This window comes from Piliocolobus tephrosceles, chromosome 6, assembly GCF_002776525.5.
Source record: "Piliocolobus tephrosceles isolate RC106 chromosome 6, ASM277652v3, whole genome shotgun sequence".
Classification (NCBI taxonomy): Eukaryota; Metazoa; Chordata; class Mammalia; order Primates; family Cercopithecidae; genus Piliocolobus; species Piliocolobus tephrosceles.
This window is the reverse complement of record NC_045439.1, coordinates 54,198,231-54,217,564: the sequence shown is the minus strand read 5'-3', so window position 1 is coordinate 54,217,564 and position 19,334 is coordinate 54,198,231. Positions and strand designations below refer to the sequence as shown.

The following is a 19,334-nucleotide window of genomic DNA, read 5'->3' as shown; positions in this document are numbered from 1 at the left end:
TGGTGACAGGATCTGCATAGCAACAAAAGCAGATGCTCAAGAATTTAGAATGCTTTTACAGGAAAGAATTCCTCCTTTCTCATAGGCAATAGATTTGTATGAGAATGACTGGTGAACTCCTCCCAGGTCCAAGCCAGAACTCAAGACAGCACCGACCTTTCTGGGGCCTGAGAGACCAGACAAAAATCACAGCTTCTCATAAACGCAGGCAATAGTTACAGAGAAACTAGGGCTGTGCCCATTTGAGAGTTGATTATCAAGATGGCAGACCAAGAATATGCCACGTGAGGAAAGAGACTACAAATTGAAACAAGAGAGCGAAGAATGTCAAGCGGATTGGAAATTTGGAAGGATTGAACAGGCAAGGAAGACGGAGAAACAATCATAGCTAACAGTTTTATAGAACTTACTATTCATCATGGGATATTTTTAAGATCTTTAAATATTTTACCTATTGAAAACAATCACAAGAGGTAGATATTATTATCCACATTTTATAGAAGAAGAAAGTAAGACACAGGGAATTTCAGTTGCTCAAGGTCACAGTGTACAGCAGAGCTGGGATTTGAGCCAAGACTGGATCCAGTGGTCCTTGACATTCTTAGAACACTAAACAATGTTGCCTCCCTAGAAAAACCAGTAAGAATTGAAATGGAGGTGGCAGAGATGAAACTGATGAACTGTGGTAAGGTGAGTGGTGATTTGAAAACAAATGCTGTAAACCATGTTTGTTAGAAATGCTTGTTCCTTGGTGCTGTAAAGAAATAGCTCTTGAACATAAATTTAATTTCCTCAGCAAGGCCATTCTTACTTTCTGCAGAAAGCGTACACTCGCCAGCAGTTTTGCCATGAGAGTACGCGGAACCAAGGAGACAGGGTCATTTATAACCTGACACGTTCATCTTACTGCTGTGTCTGGTTTCTATTGGCTGGAACGGGACTTCATATTCTGTATTTGTCCTGATTGGCTAGCAACTTAGAACTTTTTAAAAGAAGCAAAGGCAGAGGAGAGCAAAGGAAGGAGGAAGTAACTTGTGGAATGCTGAGAAAAGTAAAAACACCTTCAAATAAGGAAGAGGAACAGGTTATGACTTAATGCTTGCTTGGACCAGTATAAGCATGCGAGGGCAACTATTTAGGCTAAATTGTAGGAGCTAAGAACATAAAGTACATTGATTTCTTTATTACGGCTAGCTGATGTTTATGAAAGTTAGCACAGGTCTTTGAATAAATTTTGCTTCTAAGAGAAATTACTCTTTATTCTTAATTAGATGGGGAGGAAAGTCTTTGAAGAAGAACTTCTTCTTTACTTTTTACAAGGTTCAACCTTTATGTGCGGCCTATCATACTCCTTAATGGATTGTAGGTCTTTCCATAAAAGGCAGAATCCTGCCAGGCAATTAGAATTCCAAATGATTCGACCCAGTATTCCAAGATTGGGGTATTCACTATACATGAGATATAGTTGCACCTGAGATATAGTTGTACCAAAACAAATGTAACAGATAATGTAGTTTATACAAAATAGCATAACAAGCTAAACAGTAAATAGGTTAAAGAATAAACTGCAACTATATCCAACCAGACATTCTAAAATATAAAGTCCTAATATTTTCCAGTGAAAGGCAAAGAGCGGAATCATGGGTAACTTGTGCTAATCTTAAATAAGCAGCATAATAGTGATTGGCTATACAATGAGAACATTAAGCAAAGGCAAGTATCTTTTCCTAAATCTTACAGACAGGTACACTTGTCTCATATGGTGTTAGCCATATAGGAAAGGTTCATTTCAGCAGCAGATAGCTACACTGGAAGAATATGAGTCACTGAAAGTGCTTCAGCAACCACACTGAAATTTCCTCAGTTTGGGTGCTAAACAACATCTTTGATTTGAAGTAGATTCTCTCTTTCCTACAAGTGTCTTTTGATTTACAGCAAAGACTTTGTTTAAAAAAATCATAAACAAACTTGGGTGTAATTAATGTTAACGCATATACCAGATATTAAAATGTAAGTTTTACTGAAGGTCTAAGTAGGTGTATCACGTACACGTAAGATACCCTGGGCCTAGTTAGAAGCAATTCTACAGAATGAGAATAACAGACTCAGCCAATAAAATATGAACTAAAAGTTGCTATTAAGTAGTTGTAGTAAGTTGTAAAATGTAAGAGTGGGATTGCATTTAACTAAATATCTACACTAAGGCTTAGAAGTAATTCTGACTCTGCTCCCTGTGCATCATCTAAAATTACTGAGCAAAGGCCGGGCGCAGTGGCTCACATTTGTAATCCCAGCACTTTGGGAGGCTGAGGCAGGTGGATCACCCGAGGTCAGGAGTTCAAGACCAGGCTTACCAACATGGTGAAACCCCGTCTCCACTAAAAATACAAAACTTAGCCGGGGGGGAAGGCGCAGGCCTGTGATCCCAGTCACTCAGGAGGCTGAGGCACGAGAATTGCTTGAACCCGGGAGGTGGAGGTTGCAGTGTGCCGAGATGGCGCCACTGCACTCTAGCCTTGACGACAAAGGGAGACTCCATCTCAAAAATAATAAAAACATAACGTTACTGACCAGAGCATTCCATGGCACATGCTTTAAAATCTTCAGTTTTAAGAAGGCTGGGTATGATGGATCATCCCTGTAGTCCCAGCACTGTGGGAGGCTGAGGCAGGAGGACTGCTTGAGCCCAGGAGTTTGAGAGCAGCCTGGGCAACATAGGAAGACCATGTCTCTACAAGTAATAATTTAAAAAAGTAGCTGGGCATGGTGACGTGCACCTATGGTCCTAGCCTCTTTGAAGTCTGAGGTGGGAGGATTGCCTGAGCCTGGGAGGTCAAGGCTGCAGCGAGTTATGATCACTCCACTTTACTCTGGCCTAAGCGACAGAACAAAATCTTGTCTCAAAAAAAAAAAAAAAAACACAAAAGTTTTAACATAGTACAACTAGTTATTTGTCCCATATCATGTTTCTCAAAGGATATCCTACATCAATGTTCATAAAGATAGTCCACTGAGAAGCAGCCAGAGACAATTAGTAATATCAGAGAGATTTCCATCCATATAGTTAATATTACATTCCAGCACATAAAAGCTTAATTCTCCATTATTTGGAAAAGCCATCCATTCAGATGGAATTTGTATTTCTCAAGGATTTTCCAGTATCTGAGGTCTCAGAATACAGAAGTACCAGTAACAGTGTCATTTCCAAAGGGTGACCTGACCCCCGGCGGTCATTCAATAGACTTTATTTAAACATACAAGAGCAGTGATTATAAAGATTATCTAGAGATAGCTTAATGTAATAAGACATTAAAATAAACATTAATGGGCCAGGTGTGGTAGCGCATGCCTGTAATCCCAGCACTTTGGGAGGCTGAGGCAGGAAAATCACTTGAACCTGGGAGGCAGAGGTCTCAGTGAGCTGAGATTGCGCCATTGCACTACAGCCTGGGCAATAAGAGCGAAACTCTGTCTCAAAACAAACAAACAAACAAACAGGCTGGACACAGTGGCTCACAACTGTTATCTCAGCACTTTGGGAGGCCACGGTGGGTGGATAACTTGACATCAGGAGTTCAAGATCAGCCTGGTCAACATGGTGAAACTCCATCTCTACTAAAAATATAAAAATTAGCCGGGCATGGTGACACATGCCTATAGTCCCAGCTACTAGGGAGGCTGAGGCAGGAGAATCGCTTGAACCTGGGAGGCAGAGCTTGCAATGCACTGAGATCACACCACTGTACTTCATCTTCGGCAACAGAATATCTCAAAAAAAAAAAAAATTAATTAATGTATAATTCAATCTTGTTGACAATTTGCTGATGCTAAAAAGCAGTATATAAAATAGAATTACTTTCATATGATTATATCAATTTTGCTACTGTTGTTCTTCAGTTCTCTGGTACAGGCAAGTTCTAATTTTTTACTACCTTGAATTTCACTTGTCTCCTAATCTAGGAGTATCAGAAAGTATCTGCATTGTGGTTTTCATTCTATTAATTTACTCAATTATCAGTGATTCAACACTTCTTATGGGCACAATTTCCCTTTACCACTGTGGACACAAGAGAGTAGAACTGTAGATTATATACAGTAACTATAAAAAAATTTTTTCCTTGTTCTACTTTTTAACTGAACTTTTAGAGTGTATTGTGGAAAAAAAGAAGGGATTCTGTATATCTGTACCCTTCATCAATGCTGACAGTTGTTTTTTTTTTTTTGTATAACATGCACAGTTTAAATTCCAGTACATTCACAAAAAAACAAAGGTCTTAGGTCAGATTCCCTAGTTATTGGGAATTCCATAACTACCTACTTTCCAATTTTTTTTTTGACAATATTTTTCATCTTAGGCTTCCTGTGAATAATATATTCTCCTTCTAGTTCTCCTCTCTGACTTCCACTGTCCTCCCCCAGTGTCCATAATTTTCAGGGGATTCCTTGACCAGCACATCCAGACTTTTCTTGCTCTCTACAAAAAAGGATCAACTGTAGGTTCCAGACATCAAGGTTCTCAGCAAAATACAAACTATAAAGAGCGATATAGAGATAAAAGACCCAAAATAAAATTTGGAAGAGAGAAGCATACGCAAGATCTTTTATAAGAAAAGGGTGAAAGAGGAAAGAAAAGCAGAGGGGGTTTACAGGGGTAAGAAAACCACAATGATTGCTCTAAGCATTTGCATAAAGCACTTGCAAACCATGCATTATACCATTTTGGCCATACGTAAGGTGAATCAATAACTGATATTAGATCATTTTTTAAAGTAATGATACATTTCAAAGGGAAGGAGAAGCCCCAAATGCCATTCACATCCTTGTTCTGTTTTAGCAGGTCACTGTGCATTCTAAAATGCAAAAAAAAAAATGAGGTGGGTTCTCAGAAAACTGGGGCCTTGGTACTGTAAACCTGAGCAGTCAGGGTTCAATGCAGTCCAAGGCTGCTTTCCAGTCCAGGCTAGTGGGGGATAACACAGTTATAAAGAGTGAAAGATAAAAGTCTCCAGCACTTTTTCAGGGTCAGGCACTATCCCTATAGTCCTGCTTTATTGGAGACAGAAATTGATCAAAAAAAGAGTGCCTTCTGACCCCGGGACTCCATTATTTTCCATGATGCCCTGTGCCACACAAAGGATTGTTATTATGAATAACATGGTCACATCTACACCAAGTTTGTAAACATCATGTAATTAAGGGAAAAGCTCTAATTTTTTTTTATCTCATTTTACTGGGAATATCATTTTCCCTTTGTTGCAATATACCACAAAAACAACTGGTTTATTTCTAAAGCATTTGAAACTGAAAATGGTTTAAAATTATAATAATGCAAGTAGGCTGCATAAGTATACCAGAAGGCGGGCGGTGACAGAAAAGAAATCTGTGGTTTATAGACTCCTGGATACTACATATAAAAATGTGGTCAATAACTTTATTAATTTAGTCAATGAATAGAAATCACACAACCCCCTAGTGCAAATTGCACACATCACTGCCATCAGAATTGTTGAATTATTCTTTTTTTTTGAGATGGAGTCTTGCTCTTGTCGCCCAGGCTGGAGTGCAGTACCACGATCTCGGCTCACTGCAACAGCTGCCTCCCAGGTTCAAGTGATTCTCCTGCCTCAGCCTCCCGAATGGCTGGGATTACAGGCACCCACCACCACGCCCGGCTAATTTTTGTAATTTTAGTAGAGACGGGGTTTCGCCATGTTGGCCAGACTGGTCTCGAACTCCTGACCTCAGGTGATCCACCCACCTCAGCCTCCCAAAGTGCTGGGATTACAGGCGTGAGCCACTGCGCCCGGCCTAGAATTATTGAATTATTCTAAGCTCATTAAATATCTCTAGAATGTTCCATATGCCTTCCCATCTGCTATTACTAAATGCTTTGGCCACTTTCTTGCCAATATTCCTTCCAGACATTCTTTCACCTCTGATGAGGTACTGACTAATAACAAGAAATTGTGGGCACTCAACAACTGTGCACTGGTTAACTTTACTAACCTGTATATGCACTTCTAAAAATAAAGTGTATAGCTTTTTTGAGATCCACATATAGTTAACACCTAGTACAATGTGCCAACCACTGTAATAAGGATGTTACACGTAATAATCCTCAAAACAAGTCTATGAAATGAATACAAACAGGAAGAACACTGCGAACAAGAGAGCTCACAACCATTACTCAGCATGATTAGTTTTTATCTAGAATGTCCACATGCAGTCAGAAGAATATCTAAACATACAATAAAACAAAAATAAGTTTACAACTAATATTTTTTCATATGTTAATAATATTGGCTCCTCATTAATAGAAGACAAATTCTGTTCTCCTTTCTGATTCATGTACCCCAAATTAGTTCAAATTTTATCTGCTAGTCAAGTTCAAAAGGAAGAATAAAATAAAATCTTTCTTTTAGAATAGGTATAGCTAACTTGTTGGCCTTGACACCCAGATGCAGTGGGCTAAATTAGGACACAAAAATCTAAATGGCCAATAGATTCATACCACCATTCTACACAGGAACTTACTGGACTTTTTTATTTTTAAACTCTTTTATTACCACTAACCAGACAGTTTCCAAAACAGCTAAAAAGGAAAAGTAAAATGTCAGCAAGGTCAAAAGCTGCAACATATAGTATGAGTTTTTCTATTTGAAGAAAGGCTGAAGAACCCATATGGGGACTGGACCCTCCTAGAAAGTGTGAAAACGTACACACAGAGACTTAAGAAACCAATTAAAGTTATATGAGATTCTGTGAGAAATGGCAAATTACAGGATAGATAAAAAGCACGATTGTGATTTTATTATAGCTCATATGAGGGCTTGGACATCCACAGGACTGTATCTTGTAGAGAATTATTTAGAAAATGCTAAAATAGAGATAAAAACAGGTGTTGCTCTTATGCTAGTTAACAAAAATTTATAAGCTATAATTGGCCTAATGGCTCTTTGCTTTAGGAAAGAAGACTGGAGAAAGATAAGTCCACATTACCTTTAGGTTAACTTTTGTAGGCTCCCACCAGTTCTCACTTGATTTATGACACTAGCATTCTACTGATATTCTGCTTCCAACTCTCCAGCTCAACCTTTGCATTGTCATTAATCACATGTAAGTATAAAGAACCTTCTACTGTTTGGTTCTTCATTACTCACAGGATAAAGGCCAAACTCCTTAGTACTGCTTATCTACTCTGTCCGTTTTCCAGCTATTCTCCCAAATGTGCCATTCATGTGCAAGTGCTCCCTTCACAATCTCCATCCTGTCCCTGACCAAACACCAGCCTTCACATACCTCAGTCTCTGTGGTTGGTCAAAGCCCAAACCCAACCCCATGTGTCTCAGTGCCTGCAGGTGTAGACCTCACTTCCTTAAAATGCCATGCAGTTTCAGACCTGTGTCCTTGTGTATGCACCCATCTAGCTGGAATGCCCTTCCCTCTATTTCTCTGCTTCATTAAATTCATCCTGTAAGACTCTGTCTTAAATCTTCTGGGACGCTTTCCTGATATCCTCACCCTTGGATGGATCAGAGGCTCTTTGCATACCGCACTGTATTCCCCCACTAGACTAATGAATGAACTGCTTCATCACTTTGTAGCTGAGTGACCTTGGACAAGCTCATTAATTTCGCTGAGCCCATTTCTTCATGTATATAATGTTAGTATTAATTTGCTATCACTGTAAAATAATGAACGTCAAAAATCACTTGTAAACAGTGAAGCACCATGTGGGCATTAACAATTTTATCAAAAACCAAGAGAGCACACAGTATTCTTGGTGAATATACTTCAGTTTAATCTAAAGGTAAGATTCATCTCTCGGTTTCCGTCCCCTCTCCAAGGATACCCTGTATTTTTATCCAACCTTCTGACTCCACTAAGTCTTGGTACTTCTATCTTCAGGAAAAAAAAAATATATGATGACGTTTAAGTCATTTGAAGGAAACACCGAGCGGGAAGCTCTGAAAGGGTAAGGATTTTCCTTTTCCCCATCTTTCTTAATGCCTTCACAAGAGTACCGTTATGGACATACAAATATTCTGAAAATGAAAGAACTGAATGAATATAAACATACCCTGTCTTTAGTGAGCTTATAATCTAAAAAAGTGAATGATGTAACAGATCTCACTGAATCTGACCTTATTAAAATGGTAATAAATGCCTTTAGTATCATCTTAATGTGCAGTAAATTAAATTTCCTGCTATTATTTTATTTGGTGATTTGACACACGTTGGAATTGCTATCTTAGTCATGCTTAACATATGAATGTTTTAACATTATCAGAATCACTGATGCAATTCAATACCTAGTTATTGAATATGTATTGCACTAGGCCCTATCAGAGTACAAAGGTAAAGGTGATGGGCTCTGCAGATGGTAGGGTGCTAAACATACAGAAAGGAAGCTGTCATCAATCCATCTAATTAATAGAGGGCAGAGTGCTGTATGGAGGATTTAAGGGTTGTGACAATCATTGAAGACACCTGAGTGAGGGCATTGGGCCCATGAAAATTAAAAGTGTATATTACATACAATACTGGTGGTAAATAACTTCTGTGACTATTGAATATCTACTATATATTACATATGTAGTATTTGCTGCATGCACTGGCAGGTATTTATGGTCACCTTCTTCCTATTCAATTATAAACCCATCTGTGTTGTTGTCTAATAAATACTGTTAACACTCGTATCACACGTAAGTACCAACCATAGTTCCAAGCCCTTGAGGTATATTTTCTAATTTACTTTCACAACAATCCCACGAGGTAGGTACAATTTCTCCCCTTTTACAGATGAGGAAGACGAGACACAGAAATAGTAATTTTTCAAGGTTAAGATGCAAAGACGAAAATATGTAAATGAGGACCTAAGAGACAGAATCCAGTATTCCATCGAGGTAGCGGAGCCACTTGTCAAAGCTGCTTCACGCAGTGCTTTCCACCTCTCTCGGAACACACCCAGTGGAAACAACCTATCTCCTTTCCCGCCAGGGATTCTTTTCCTTTTCCTGAATCCATGACTAAGCTGTTGATTCTCGAGCAGATCCTCTCAAACCTTCCTACTCCAGAAGACGTGCCGCTATTTAAATCATAGGCTGTTCAGGGTAAATGAGATCGAACCAGATCTCCAGGTGGACAAAGCTGGTAGGATCACGAAATTAAACCTCGGGCTGCGGATCCGTTCCTGGATCACTTCCAGGGAATGGCAGCAGCAGCCGGCTCACCCAGGAGGCGCTACCCCCGAAAGTATCCAGTCCTCCTGACCCCAGGCAGCTTGGGTTTTGCCATCTGCTCGTTTACCCTTCACCTGCCGACGCTCCAAGCGCAATCTCCATCCAGCCCCGGACAAACGCCAGGCCTCACGCTCCTCCCTCTTCGCGGCGACCAGTCCCAAACCCACACCGGTGCACATCGGCCCATGCAGGGACAGCCCGTCCCGCCCTAACCCCGGCCCGCTACTCACGGTTCCAGTACACCGGGTAGCACTCTCCTTGGGTAACATCCACCTCGTAGAGGCCACCCCGCACGCACACAGGCTCGATGTTCACCAGTTCCACCATCTCGGGCTCGTGCCCCGTCGTACTCTGGCAGAAGCCACAGGCGCGGTCCTCATCGTCATCTTCTCCGGAACTGGAGGCTGGGCCCGTGGGGGAGCACACATGGTCGCCGTCCCGGTCCTCGCCCTGGCGCCGGGCACCCGTGGCTTGCAGCAGGGTCCGGAAAGCGAGCTCGATGCGGAGCGAGTCGTAGCCAATGAAGGGCTTCCAGGTCTTCTTGTCCTCCTTGTAAAACCAGCGTACCTCCTCCGGGCCCAGCTCCGTCACTACCTCATAGCGGTGCCGGGCCGCCTGGCCGCCAAGCCGGGTACGTTTCCTTTCCCCGGGGACCCCTCCTGTCGCCCCGCCGCCCCCCGAGTTCGTCGGGACCAGCGGAGGCTGCTGCGGCGGGTGCAGCGACAAGGAGCTGCCGCCGCCGCCGCCGCCGCCGCTCTCGCCCTCGCTGTAGTAGCGCAGCGAGGAGCCCGACTCAGCGGAGCTGAAGTCATAGTTCTCGTCACTGAGGCAGGGGTCCAGCGCCAGCTGGTGGTTGTGGTCCTCGGTACCCGGCGCCAAATGCAGCCCGGGTTCCCCGCGAAGCAGGGCCAGGGGCACGTCGCCGTCGCCCGGGTCCCCGCTAGGCAGGTGCTCGAAGCAGCAGACGCCGCCGCCGAACGCCGGCCCCGCGTCTGAGCCCAGCTCCCAGGCGCCGCCACCGCCTCGGCCGTTATGCTCGGGGCTCCGCGGGGACCCGCGGCCCGGGTAATTCATGCTGTGGAGACGCCGCCGGCTGCCCGGCGGCGCGCGGAGTCGTGACCCCCAGCGCTTCCGCCACACATTCAACGCCGCCGCCCTCTCCACCCAGAGTTTTTAATCTTTCAAATCCCGACCCGAGCTGCGGCGGCAGCCGCTCCGCCCCCACGAGACCCGCATCCGCCGCAGCCGAGTTCTGCAGCCCGCCCCATTGTCACGCAGCCCGACGTAGGCGGTGCTTCGGCTCGGCCCCGCCCCCGACCGCGCGCGCCGCCCCGGAAGTCCGGGCTGCTGCGGCGCCGCGCGCGGGCCGCCCCCCGTGCCCCTCTGGCTGGGACTGCAGGGTCGCCTCAGGTCGCCCGCCGCTCTTGGGCCTCCTCGGCTCCCTTCCTCTTTCCCTGCGGTCTTCATGCACTGCTGCCTAGGTCCTCCCCTTCTGGAGTTCACAGCCCAGATGTGGATAGGCTTTATCCCACCCATCCTTGCAGTGTGGGTCATGAGCCCAGAGCCTTAAGCTGCGTGTCAAGAGGGCCCCGGGATGTTGGATTCAGCGTTGCTTTTTTTGACCTTACGCCCTACTGCGGCCTCACCTGGACGTTTTGTCACCTGGCCCTGGTCCCTCCAGACAGAACCAGGACGCATAGGTGGGTGGATACGAGGGCACTCCATCCCACACCCATCACTCACCTTGGTGTCACCACTCCCACTGGGAAACTGGAATCTAAACCTCGCTTCATATGCCATCTCATATTATTACTTATATTTTAATGCTTGGATTTCCTGTTTTCTCAACCGCATTGCAAGGCACTTGACGGAAACCAAGTCTGTATGTCAGCCTCTCCCACACAGTGGGTGTACAATCAGTCTTAATTGATTATAATGATGTCAAGTCCAGCCAGCTGTGGTAAAGAGTATTAGATTGAGAGCTAGAAAGCAACTAGGTTCTAGATTTAGCATTGCTAACCAGCCGCAGGCAAATCACATAATCTCCATAATCTTTTTGGTTTCCTCATCTGTAAAATTAAGATTCTTGGACCAGATGATATCTAAAGTTCCTTCTAGCAATGGAATTCTATGAACTTTAAGGTTTCTTCCAGATTTTTATGCATCTCTGATTCTGTAACTCATATTCTGGGATCAAGTTGAATACAGAGGCTCCCTTATGTGGGTCTTTTTTATTTAAAAAAATTGTTTTATAAGCACATCACCCTATGTTGAGAATCCAGAGAAAAACTATCTCCAATCTCAGTGTTTTCATTTTAAGAATAGACAATCTTCACTGTTTCTTTTACTCTTTCTGGTGGAATCAGATTGGTAGGGCAATTTTTCATGCTCCTGAGATGTAACCTGTCAGACATTACTCTGTCATTATTTAAGTCAGGACCATCTGAAGTTTGTACAGTGCCTTTGTAGGAATTTGAAAAAAGGCATTGCTTCCTATGGGCAGATACAGAGCAGTGTTGGAGTTTATGGCTTGTCAAGTAGAATACAGGCTGGATTTTCTGCCCCAATTAGTGCCCTTAGCTGGTTAACCTTGTGCAGTGAACAACCTATCCAGTTGTATACTGCAGCTCTGACTGAAAGCATCTAAGATCAGAACACTCTTTACCACTCAAAAAAAAAAAAAAAAAAAAAAAATTCTGAGTACCTGCTTCCCAGTTGCTCCTCCAATATTTCTATTGACAATATGCAGAAAACGATATTGGGTATGAGTTTTGATCTATTTACTAGCTGTGAAAGCATTCATTCTACAGGGTTTGAATAGGTGCCTGGCACCTCTATGCTAACTTCTACTATAAAAGAGAATGGGAGAGAGTGCTTTCTTTCTTCAAGGAGCTTACAGCCTAGAGGGGGATACAGACAAGTAAACAGATACCTTATATTATAGGACAGTATGAAAAGTACTATGAAGGGTATTATAAATAAGGAATATCACAACATTTAAAATAACTCTATTCCTTTATGTTTCTTGATAGAATGTAGCCTAACTATATAGTTATCTGTCAGATTATTTTGGCCAGATTTTAACTCTTGACTACACAATTTCCATTAACATTATCTGCTGTTAAAAAAAAAAAAAAGGTACTTTCTGCTTTGCATTGAATGAATGTTTCTATTAAGTGTTGTGCTTATTTGGTTATTTTGAGAAGGTTATACTCTTGTGGTTCACTGGGGAAATGCCACACTCTTTTTAGGTAGAGTGATCATTTTTGAAGGAAATGTTGATTCTCAACACAACCCAGGTGGCAGAAGAAGGGAATCCTAGATTCTCTGCTGACCTTGTTATCTTGGTCTAGAACCAGGTGTGTGTAATCTTTTGGCTTCCCTGGGCCACACTGAAAGAAGAAGAATTGTCTCGAGTCACACATAAAATACACTAACACTAATGGTAGCTGATGCGCTTAAAAAATCATGAAAAAAATCTCATAATGTTTTAAGAAAGTTTATTAATTTCTGTTGGGCCACATTCAAAGCCATCCTGGGCTGCATATGGCCCATGGGCTGCAGGTTGGACAAGCTTGGTCTAGACCTTGTTGAGGGGAGATGTCAATCAACATTTGTGGGCTGAGATTGCTTCTGCCCCTTGGAAGTAAGCTGGGGCTATGGCAGACCCATATACCGGGTCCCAGGCTGACAGTGCTCAGAAGATATTTGAGAGCACAATATCTAACTTCATGTGACTGCATGTATTTATTTCCTTTTTACTCCCTAGCCATATCAAAGCAAAGATCATAATGTTTTTCTTCTCAACTTTTCTGCTTTAAAAAGTCTTGTTTTATCGGTTTTTTTTTTATTTTTTTATTTTTTTTTTGAGACGGAATCTGGCTCTGTCACCCAGGCTGGAGTGCAGTGGCCGGATCTCAGCTCACTGCAAGCTCCGCCTCCCGGGTTCACGCCATTCTCCTGCCTCAGCCTCCCAAGTAGCTGAGACTACAGGCGCCCGCCACCTCGCCCGGCTAGTTTTTTGTATTTTTTTTTTAGTAGAGACAGGGTTTCACTGTGTTAGCCAGGATGGTTTCGATCTCCTGACCTCGTGATCCGCCCGTCTCGGCCTCCCAAAAAAGTCTTGTTTTATCTAATGCTTCCTGTTCCTACTCTCCTTTTGCTTTCTAGAGCATCTTCACAGGTAATATGATCCTGACCAGAGGGAGATGGGTTGGGGCATCTCTTTTAGTCCCCACCTGCCAGAATAGGTGTCAGGTGGCTCCTCACCACTCTACATCATTAGTGTGTACAATGGACACAGCATTATCTGAACTTCCATGGCTCTGTGTAAAGCATTCCATTGTATTTTAATAATTATGCAAGACCAGGCCTCTTTCACATAAGGCAAATAAGTGTGATTGATTCAGACTTCTGGCACTACTGGGCCATGCTGCCGCAAGAAACAGGTGCATGTGGAATCAAGCCTGATGGAGTTACTGGTGTGGAGGAAAAAAAAAGAGGTAAAACCAGTTGATTTGTACTACAAAAGACTAAAACAGCTCATCTGTGTATCCTACCACTTCCTGTCCCCATTAGGCATATGGCAAGACCTATCTGATAACAATGACCATCTCCTCCATGCGTCTCAAAGATGTTTTTGCGTGCTGTCTTTCCTTTTTCTTCTTTTCTTAAAGTTTGTCCCTGTTGTTCATTTTATTATTTTAGAGATAGGGTCTTGCTGTTGCCCAGGTGAAGTATAGTAGCCCAATCCTAGCTCACTGCACACTCGAACTCCTGGCCTCAAGTAATTCTCCTGCTGCAGCCTCCCCAGTAGCTAGTATTACAGGCACAAGCCACTGTGTTGCTCATTTTAACCTGTCTTCACCTTTGTAGCATTAGGGATCGCTTGATGCCAAGTAATTTATCCTGAGCCAACATCCCACACCTGCACTTGAAATAGCTTCATCCAAAGTATATGCTGGAAGACATCTATTTAGAATGAAAGAAAGAGGGCAGACATAACCATGCCACCATCTGTATCTCCTGTTTGATAAGCTGTCCACCACACCTTAAATTTTATTTCACTTTTTGGTTTTAGGATTACCACTTATCCAATTTTTAAAGATGGGAGTGTTTTCTTTGATGCTCTGACTAAATGAAACAACAACCTAGACTGAAGCAGGGAACATTCACTGGACATTTCAGGCACTGTGCTAGGCTCAACAGTGAAGCATTCACAGTCTAGTGGTGTCTATAAATAAAACCACAATGCCAACTTTTAAATTCCTATGAGGAATATAATTGTAATGCCACTATAGCTGTATCACTACCACAGGGGTCATTCTCTCCCTAAAAACAGATTAATAGACAAAATCAAATTATAATCCAAAGGAAGCAAGGTGGGTAGAAATAATGTAGGGATTCATAATGAATAAAGTCATTAATCCTTCCATTTATTCATTCAACAAATATTTATTGTCTAGTGCTATTGTGAAGAAGGTTTTGGTTTTATTTTTAACTGAAATCACACTTAAAATTTAGAATTATGAAATGCATTTACTTAAAGATTTATAAGAGGCCTATCCACAAAACCATACTTGCGAAAACCCTATAAAAATGCTTTCTATTCCTTTTGGAAATAAAGATCAATGGTGCTGAAGGTATATATTCTAATGAAAGAAAGTATGAATCAATACAACGTTGATGCATACTCTGTGGAGGCAGCCACAAAATCCTCGTCATCTTGTTTATATCAGACAGATTTGGCCATCTTCCTGCCCTTTCATTATAGAAAAATGAGTTGGGCCATAGCTATCGGCTGCTGTGAGGCCCACATTGTGCATCCCTTGTAGATGCATTTAATGACTTCTGTGCTCTAGGGTTTTTTCCTACCTCCACAGGTAAGTTGAAAGTATATATTTGTTCACAGACTCATATGAGTCTTCAATGAAAAGTAATTGATAATCATAATATGGTGCTGAGCAAGACTTAGAGGCAGCACCTTGTATATGTGTATTTTATTCTGATTTTCATAAATAAGTTAAAAAGGAAAGAAAAGAGAAGCTTTGTTCCAATAAGGATTTATTTCCACGAATGTAACTGTCAGTAATTTGCTGAGCATGTAAAGGACTGAAGGGCAGAATTGATTGACTGTTTTTGCAACTGCTGCTTAAAAAAGTGTGTTTATCCTTACATCATAAGTCAGCAATTCATTTAAAGTTTCAGCTTGAACAAAATATGATTCTAGGCCAGGTACGGTGGCTCACGCCTGTAATCCCAACACTTTGGGAGGCTGAGGCGGGCAGATCACAAGGTCAGGAGTTCGAGACCAGCCTGCCCAACATGGTGAAACCCTGTCTCTACTAAAAATACAAAATTAGCTGGGCGTGGTGGTGCATGCCTGTAATTCCAGCTACTAGGGAGGCTGAGGCAGGAAAATCGCTTGAAACTGAGAGGCGGAGGTTGCAGGGAGCTGAGATCTTGCCACTGCACTCCAGCCTGGGCACCAAGAGTGAAACTCCATCTCAAAATAATAATAATAATAATAATAATATATATATATGATTCTAGTCTCACAAGCTCACAAATTCTTTTTGTGGGTCTCCCATTGTGTTATTTGAACCATACTAGATAGCCGTTAGGATAATACCATTAATAAATGTAAATGACATGGTAGGAAAGCAAAGTTCTTCAGAAATTTTATCTTCAAGATCAGCAACATGTATTTTAAATATGAGAAATTAGTAACAATGGCCCTGCATTTGTGACTCCTTTCTTCACTTCTTAAGTTTACAACATCAGATTCACACTAATTCTTAATCATCTGCAAGAACTCACAAATAGTCCTTCTTTTAATTATTCATATTACTCTGCTTCTCAGGTTAACAATTGTAAACTTTGATCACTCATGTGACTGTACTTCTCAGGTTAGAAATTATAAACCTCTGGGCCAGGTGGATCAGGCCTGTAATCCCAGCACTTTGGGAGGCTAAGGCAGGAGGATCGCTGGAGCTAGGAGTTCGTAACCAGCCTAGGCAACATGACGAAACCTTGTCGCTACCAAAAACAAAACAAAAAACAAAAACAAAGATTAGCCGGACATGGTGGTATGCCTATAGTCCCAGGTACTCAGGAGGCTGAGGTGGGAGGATTGCTTGAACCCAGGAGGCGAAGGTTGCAGTGAACTGAGATCATGCTACTGCACTCCAGCCTGGGTGAGAGTGATATCTCAGAAAAAAAAAAGAAGGATATATATATAAAAATTATATATATATAAAATTATAAACCTTAAGAAGATATAGAGGGACAGTGTATTCATTTCCTACGGCTGCACTGCATGGTTTAAAACAACAGAAATGGCCAGATGTGGTGGCTCATGCCTGTAATACCAACACTTTGGGAGGCCGAGACAGGTGGATCACCTGAGGTCAGGAATTCCAGTCAACACGGCAAAACCCTATCTCTACTAAAAATACAAAAATTAGCTGAGCGTGGTGACAGGTGCCTGTAATCCCAGCTACTCGGGAGGCTGAGGCAAGAGAATGGCATGAACCCGGGAGGTGGAGCATGCAGTGAGCTGAGATTGCACCACTGACTCCAGCCTGGGCGACAGAGTGAGACTCCGCCTCAAAAAAAAAAAAAAAAAAAAAAAATGCAAAAGAACAAATATATGTGAGAAAATTGGAGAAAAGGGAAAATTGAGGTTAGAAAAATAAAAAATCAAGGAATAAAACATACTGGGCAAAGCCCTATATATTTGTAAAATAGAGATGGGCCACAATTAGATTCTGAGCTTTCCAGCAGATTAGCTATGTGATTCATAGTCTCAATCAGATGAAAGTTAGTTACTGATATTTGTTCTTCATATGTAAGCAAGGGAATAAAACATGATTCAGTAGAAGGAATTACTTACTTTCATTTTTAGAATTTCAGATGAAATATAAATTAATAAATACATATTTTTTTTAGAGAGAGTCTCGCTGTCACCCAGGGTGGAGTGCAATGGTGCAATCTTGCCTCACTGCAACCTCTGCCTCCTGGGTTCAAGCGATTCTCGTGCCTCAGCCTCCCGAGTAGCTGGGAGTACAAGTACCTGCCACCACACTAGGCTTTTTTTTTTTTTTTTTTTTTTTTAAGTAGAGGTGAGGTTTCACCATGTTGGCCAGGCTGTTCTCAAACTCCTGACCTCAAGTGATCCACCCACTTCAGCCTCCTTAAGTGATGAATTTACAGGTGTGAGCTATCTGCCTGGCCTGATAAATATATTATTGTAATACTTTGCTACAGATGTTCTTCTCTTTAATTTCTCAGATAAGTCATGGATTTTTCTAAAAAATATTTTTGGGAAGCCAATGGGAGAGAGATTATCTTTCCTAAACCCTTACTGACATAGATATAGGTATTAGACAATATAATCCAAAGTGTATTATCTCTGTTTTGAAAACCAAGCAAGAACAAACAACCAAAACCAGAAAAACTGAAAATAGAAAGCTATTCTATAGTAGAAAATATCTTGATCTAAGAATGAAAATAGCCGAATGGTTAAATAGCCTATGGTACATCATGACTATGGAACACTATGGAAAGAAGAGCTAAGCTGGCATGGTGGCTCATGCCTGTAATCCCAGCACTTTGGGAGGCTGAGGCGGATGGATCACCTGAGATCAGGAGTTCCAAACTAGCCTGGCCAACATGGTGAAACCCTGTCTCTACTAAAAATACAAAAAAATTAGCCAGGTGTGGTGGCGGGTGCCTGTAGTCCTAGTTACTCAGGAGGCTGAGGCAGGAGAATCGTTTGAACCTGGGAGGCAGGGGTTTCAGTGAGTTGAGATCATGCCATTGCACTCCAGCCTGGGCAACAAGAGCAAAACTCCGAATCAAATAAAAAAAAAATAAAAATAAAAACAGCTAAAAAGAATGTACTGGAACAGAAAGAACTCAAAGACATATTATTTATTAGAGGAAAATGTCAAGTTACAGAATAACCCATGGTTTCATCTTATTTTTACATTAAAAACACAAACATCCCCACACTATCTCTATGTATATATACATATATGCATATATTTTTGTATATTTACCAACATATATGCAAGTTGTTGAGAAAAGGATATGTTTGAATGGATATGTTCCAAACTATCCGCATAGTTAATTCTAGATGGTGAGGGGGAAGTAAAGGTAGACCTTAAGTTCTATGTCTGAACTTTATATGATGAGCACATATTCATATGTTACTTGTAGAGTTAAAAATAACTTTTAAAAATAAGTAAAATAGGTCAGGCATTGTGGCTCACACCTGTAATCTCAGCACTTTGGGTGGCCAAGGAGGGGGGATCACTTGAGGTCAGGTGTTCAAGACTAGTCTGGTCAACATGGTGAAACCCTGTCTCCACTAAAAATACAAAAATTAGCTGGTTGTGGTGGCGGGCACCTGTAATCCCAGCTACTCAAGAGGCTGAGGCAGGAGAATCACTTGAACCTGGGAGATGGAGGTTGCAGTGAGCTGAGATTGCGCCACTGCACTCCAGCCTGGGCAACAGAGCAAGACTCTGCCTCAAAAAGAAAGAATAAAATAAAATAAGTAAAATAAAAGAGAAAATACAATTTAATATTGACCACACCTACCTGCTTTTGAGATTTTTCTTCAAGCAGCCCTTTCCTTTCTGGACTGTATCAATTTAGACAATTAACATATTTGAATAAAATCACTGTCTATAGGTGTCATACAAATCATATGCAGATTGCAGACAGAGCTAGGTTCAGTTTTGAGTCCTGTGAAAGGACTGAGTGTGAGCTTTGAGTCTCAGATTCACCATGAGTTACATGGGAATAATAACAATACTTGCCTCACTTTGGTGTGGTAAAGATTATTTAAGACAAAATGAGCTTATGTGTATGAAAGCTCTTGTGGTACCTCCCGTGATTGTCACTTGCCATAGCTGACAGCAAACATATTATGCAACAAAAGACTTCCTATTTTGCAAAAGTTTTTTCCCCTTGCTTTCTTTTTATGTGTAAGTCTTACAAAGTAGAATTGGTGAGAATCAGCATCTAAAACACCTTATTTGCATTTCTTTCTATTCCTCTGATACTTTAGTTACTCAACCTTGT

At 41.8% G+C, this 19,334-nt stretch overlaps 1 protein-coding gene across 4 annotated transcripts in view; it reads right to left on the bottom strand.

The window, feature by feature from the left end:
- Nucleotides 1–10,534, bottom strand: part of DDHD1 (DDHD domain containing 1) — a 120,120-nt gene extending 109,586 nt beyond the window's left edge. For all 4 annotated transcript variants that reach the window (XM_023230835.2, XM_023230845.2, XM_023230855.2 and 1 more), the window contains exon 1: nucleotides 9,473–10,534. In XM_023230835.2, coding sequence (XP_023086603.1) covers nucleotides 9,473–10,316 — 844 coding nt within the window. In that variant the 5' untranslated portion in view covers nucleotides 10,317–10,534. The remainder of the gene's footprint in view (nucleotides 1–9,472) is intronic.
- Between the last annotated feature and the right edge of the window lie 8,800 nt (nucleotides 10,535–19,334).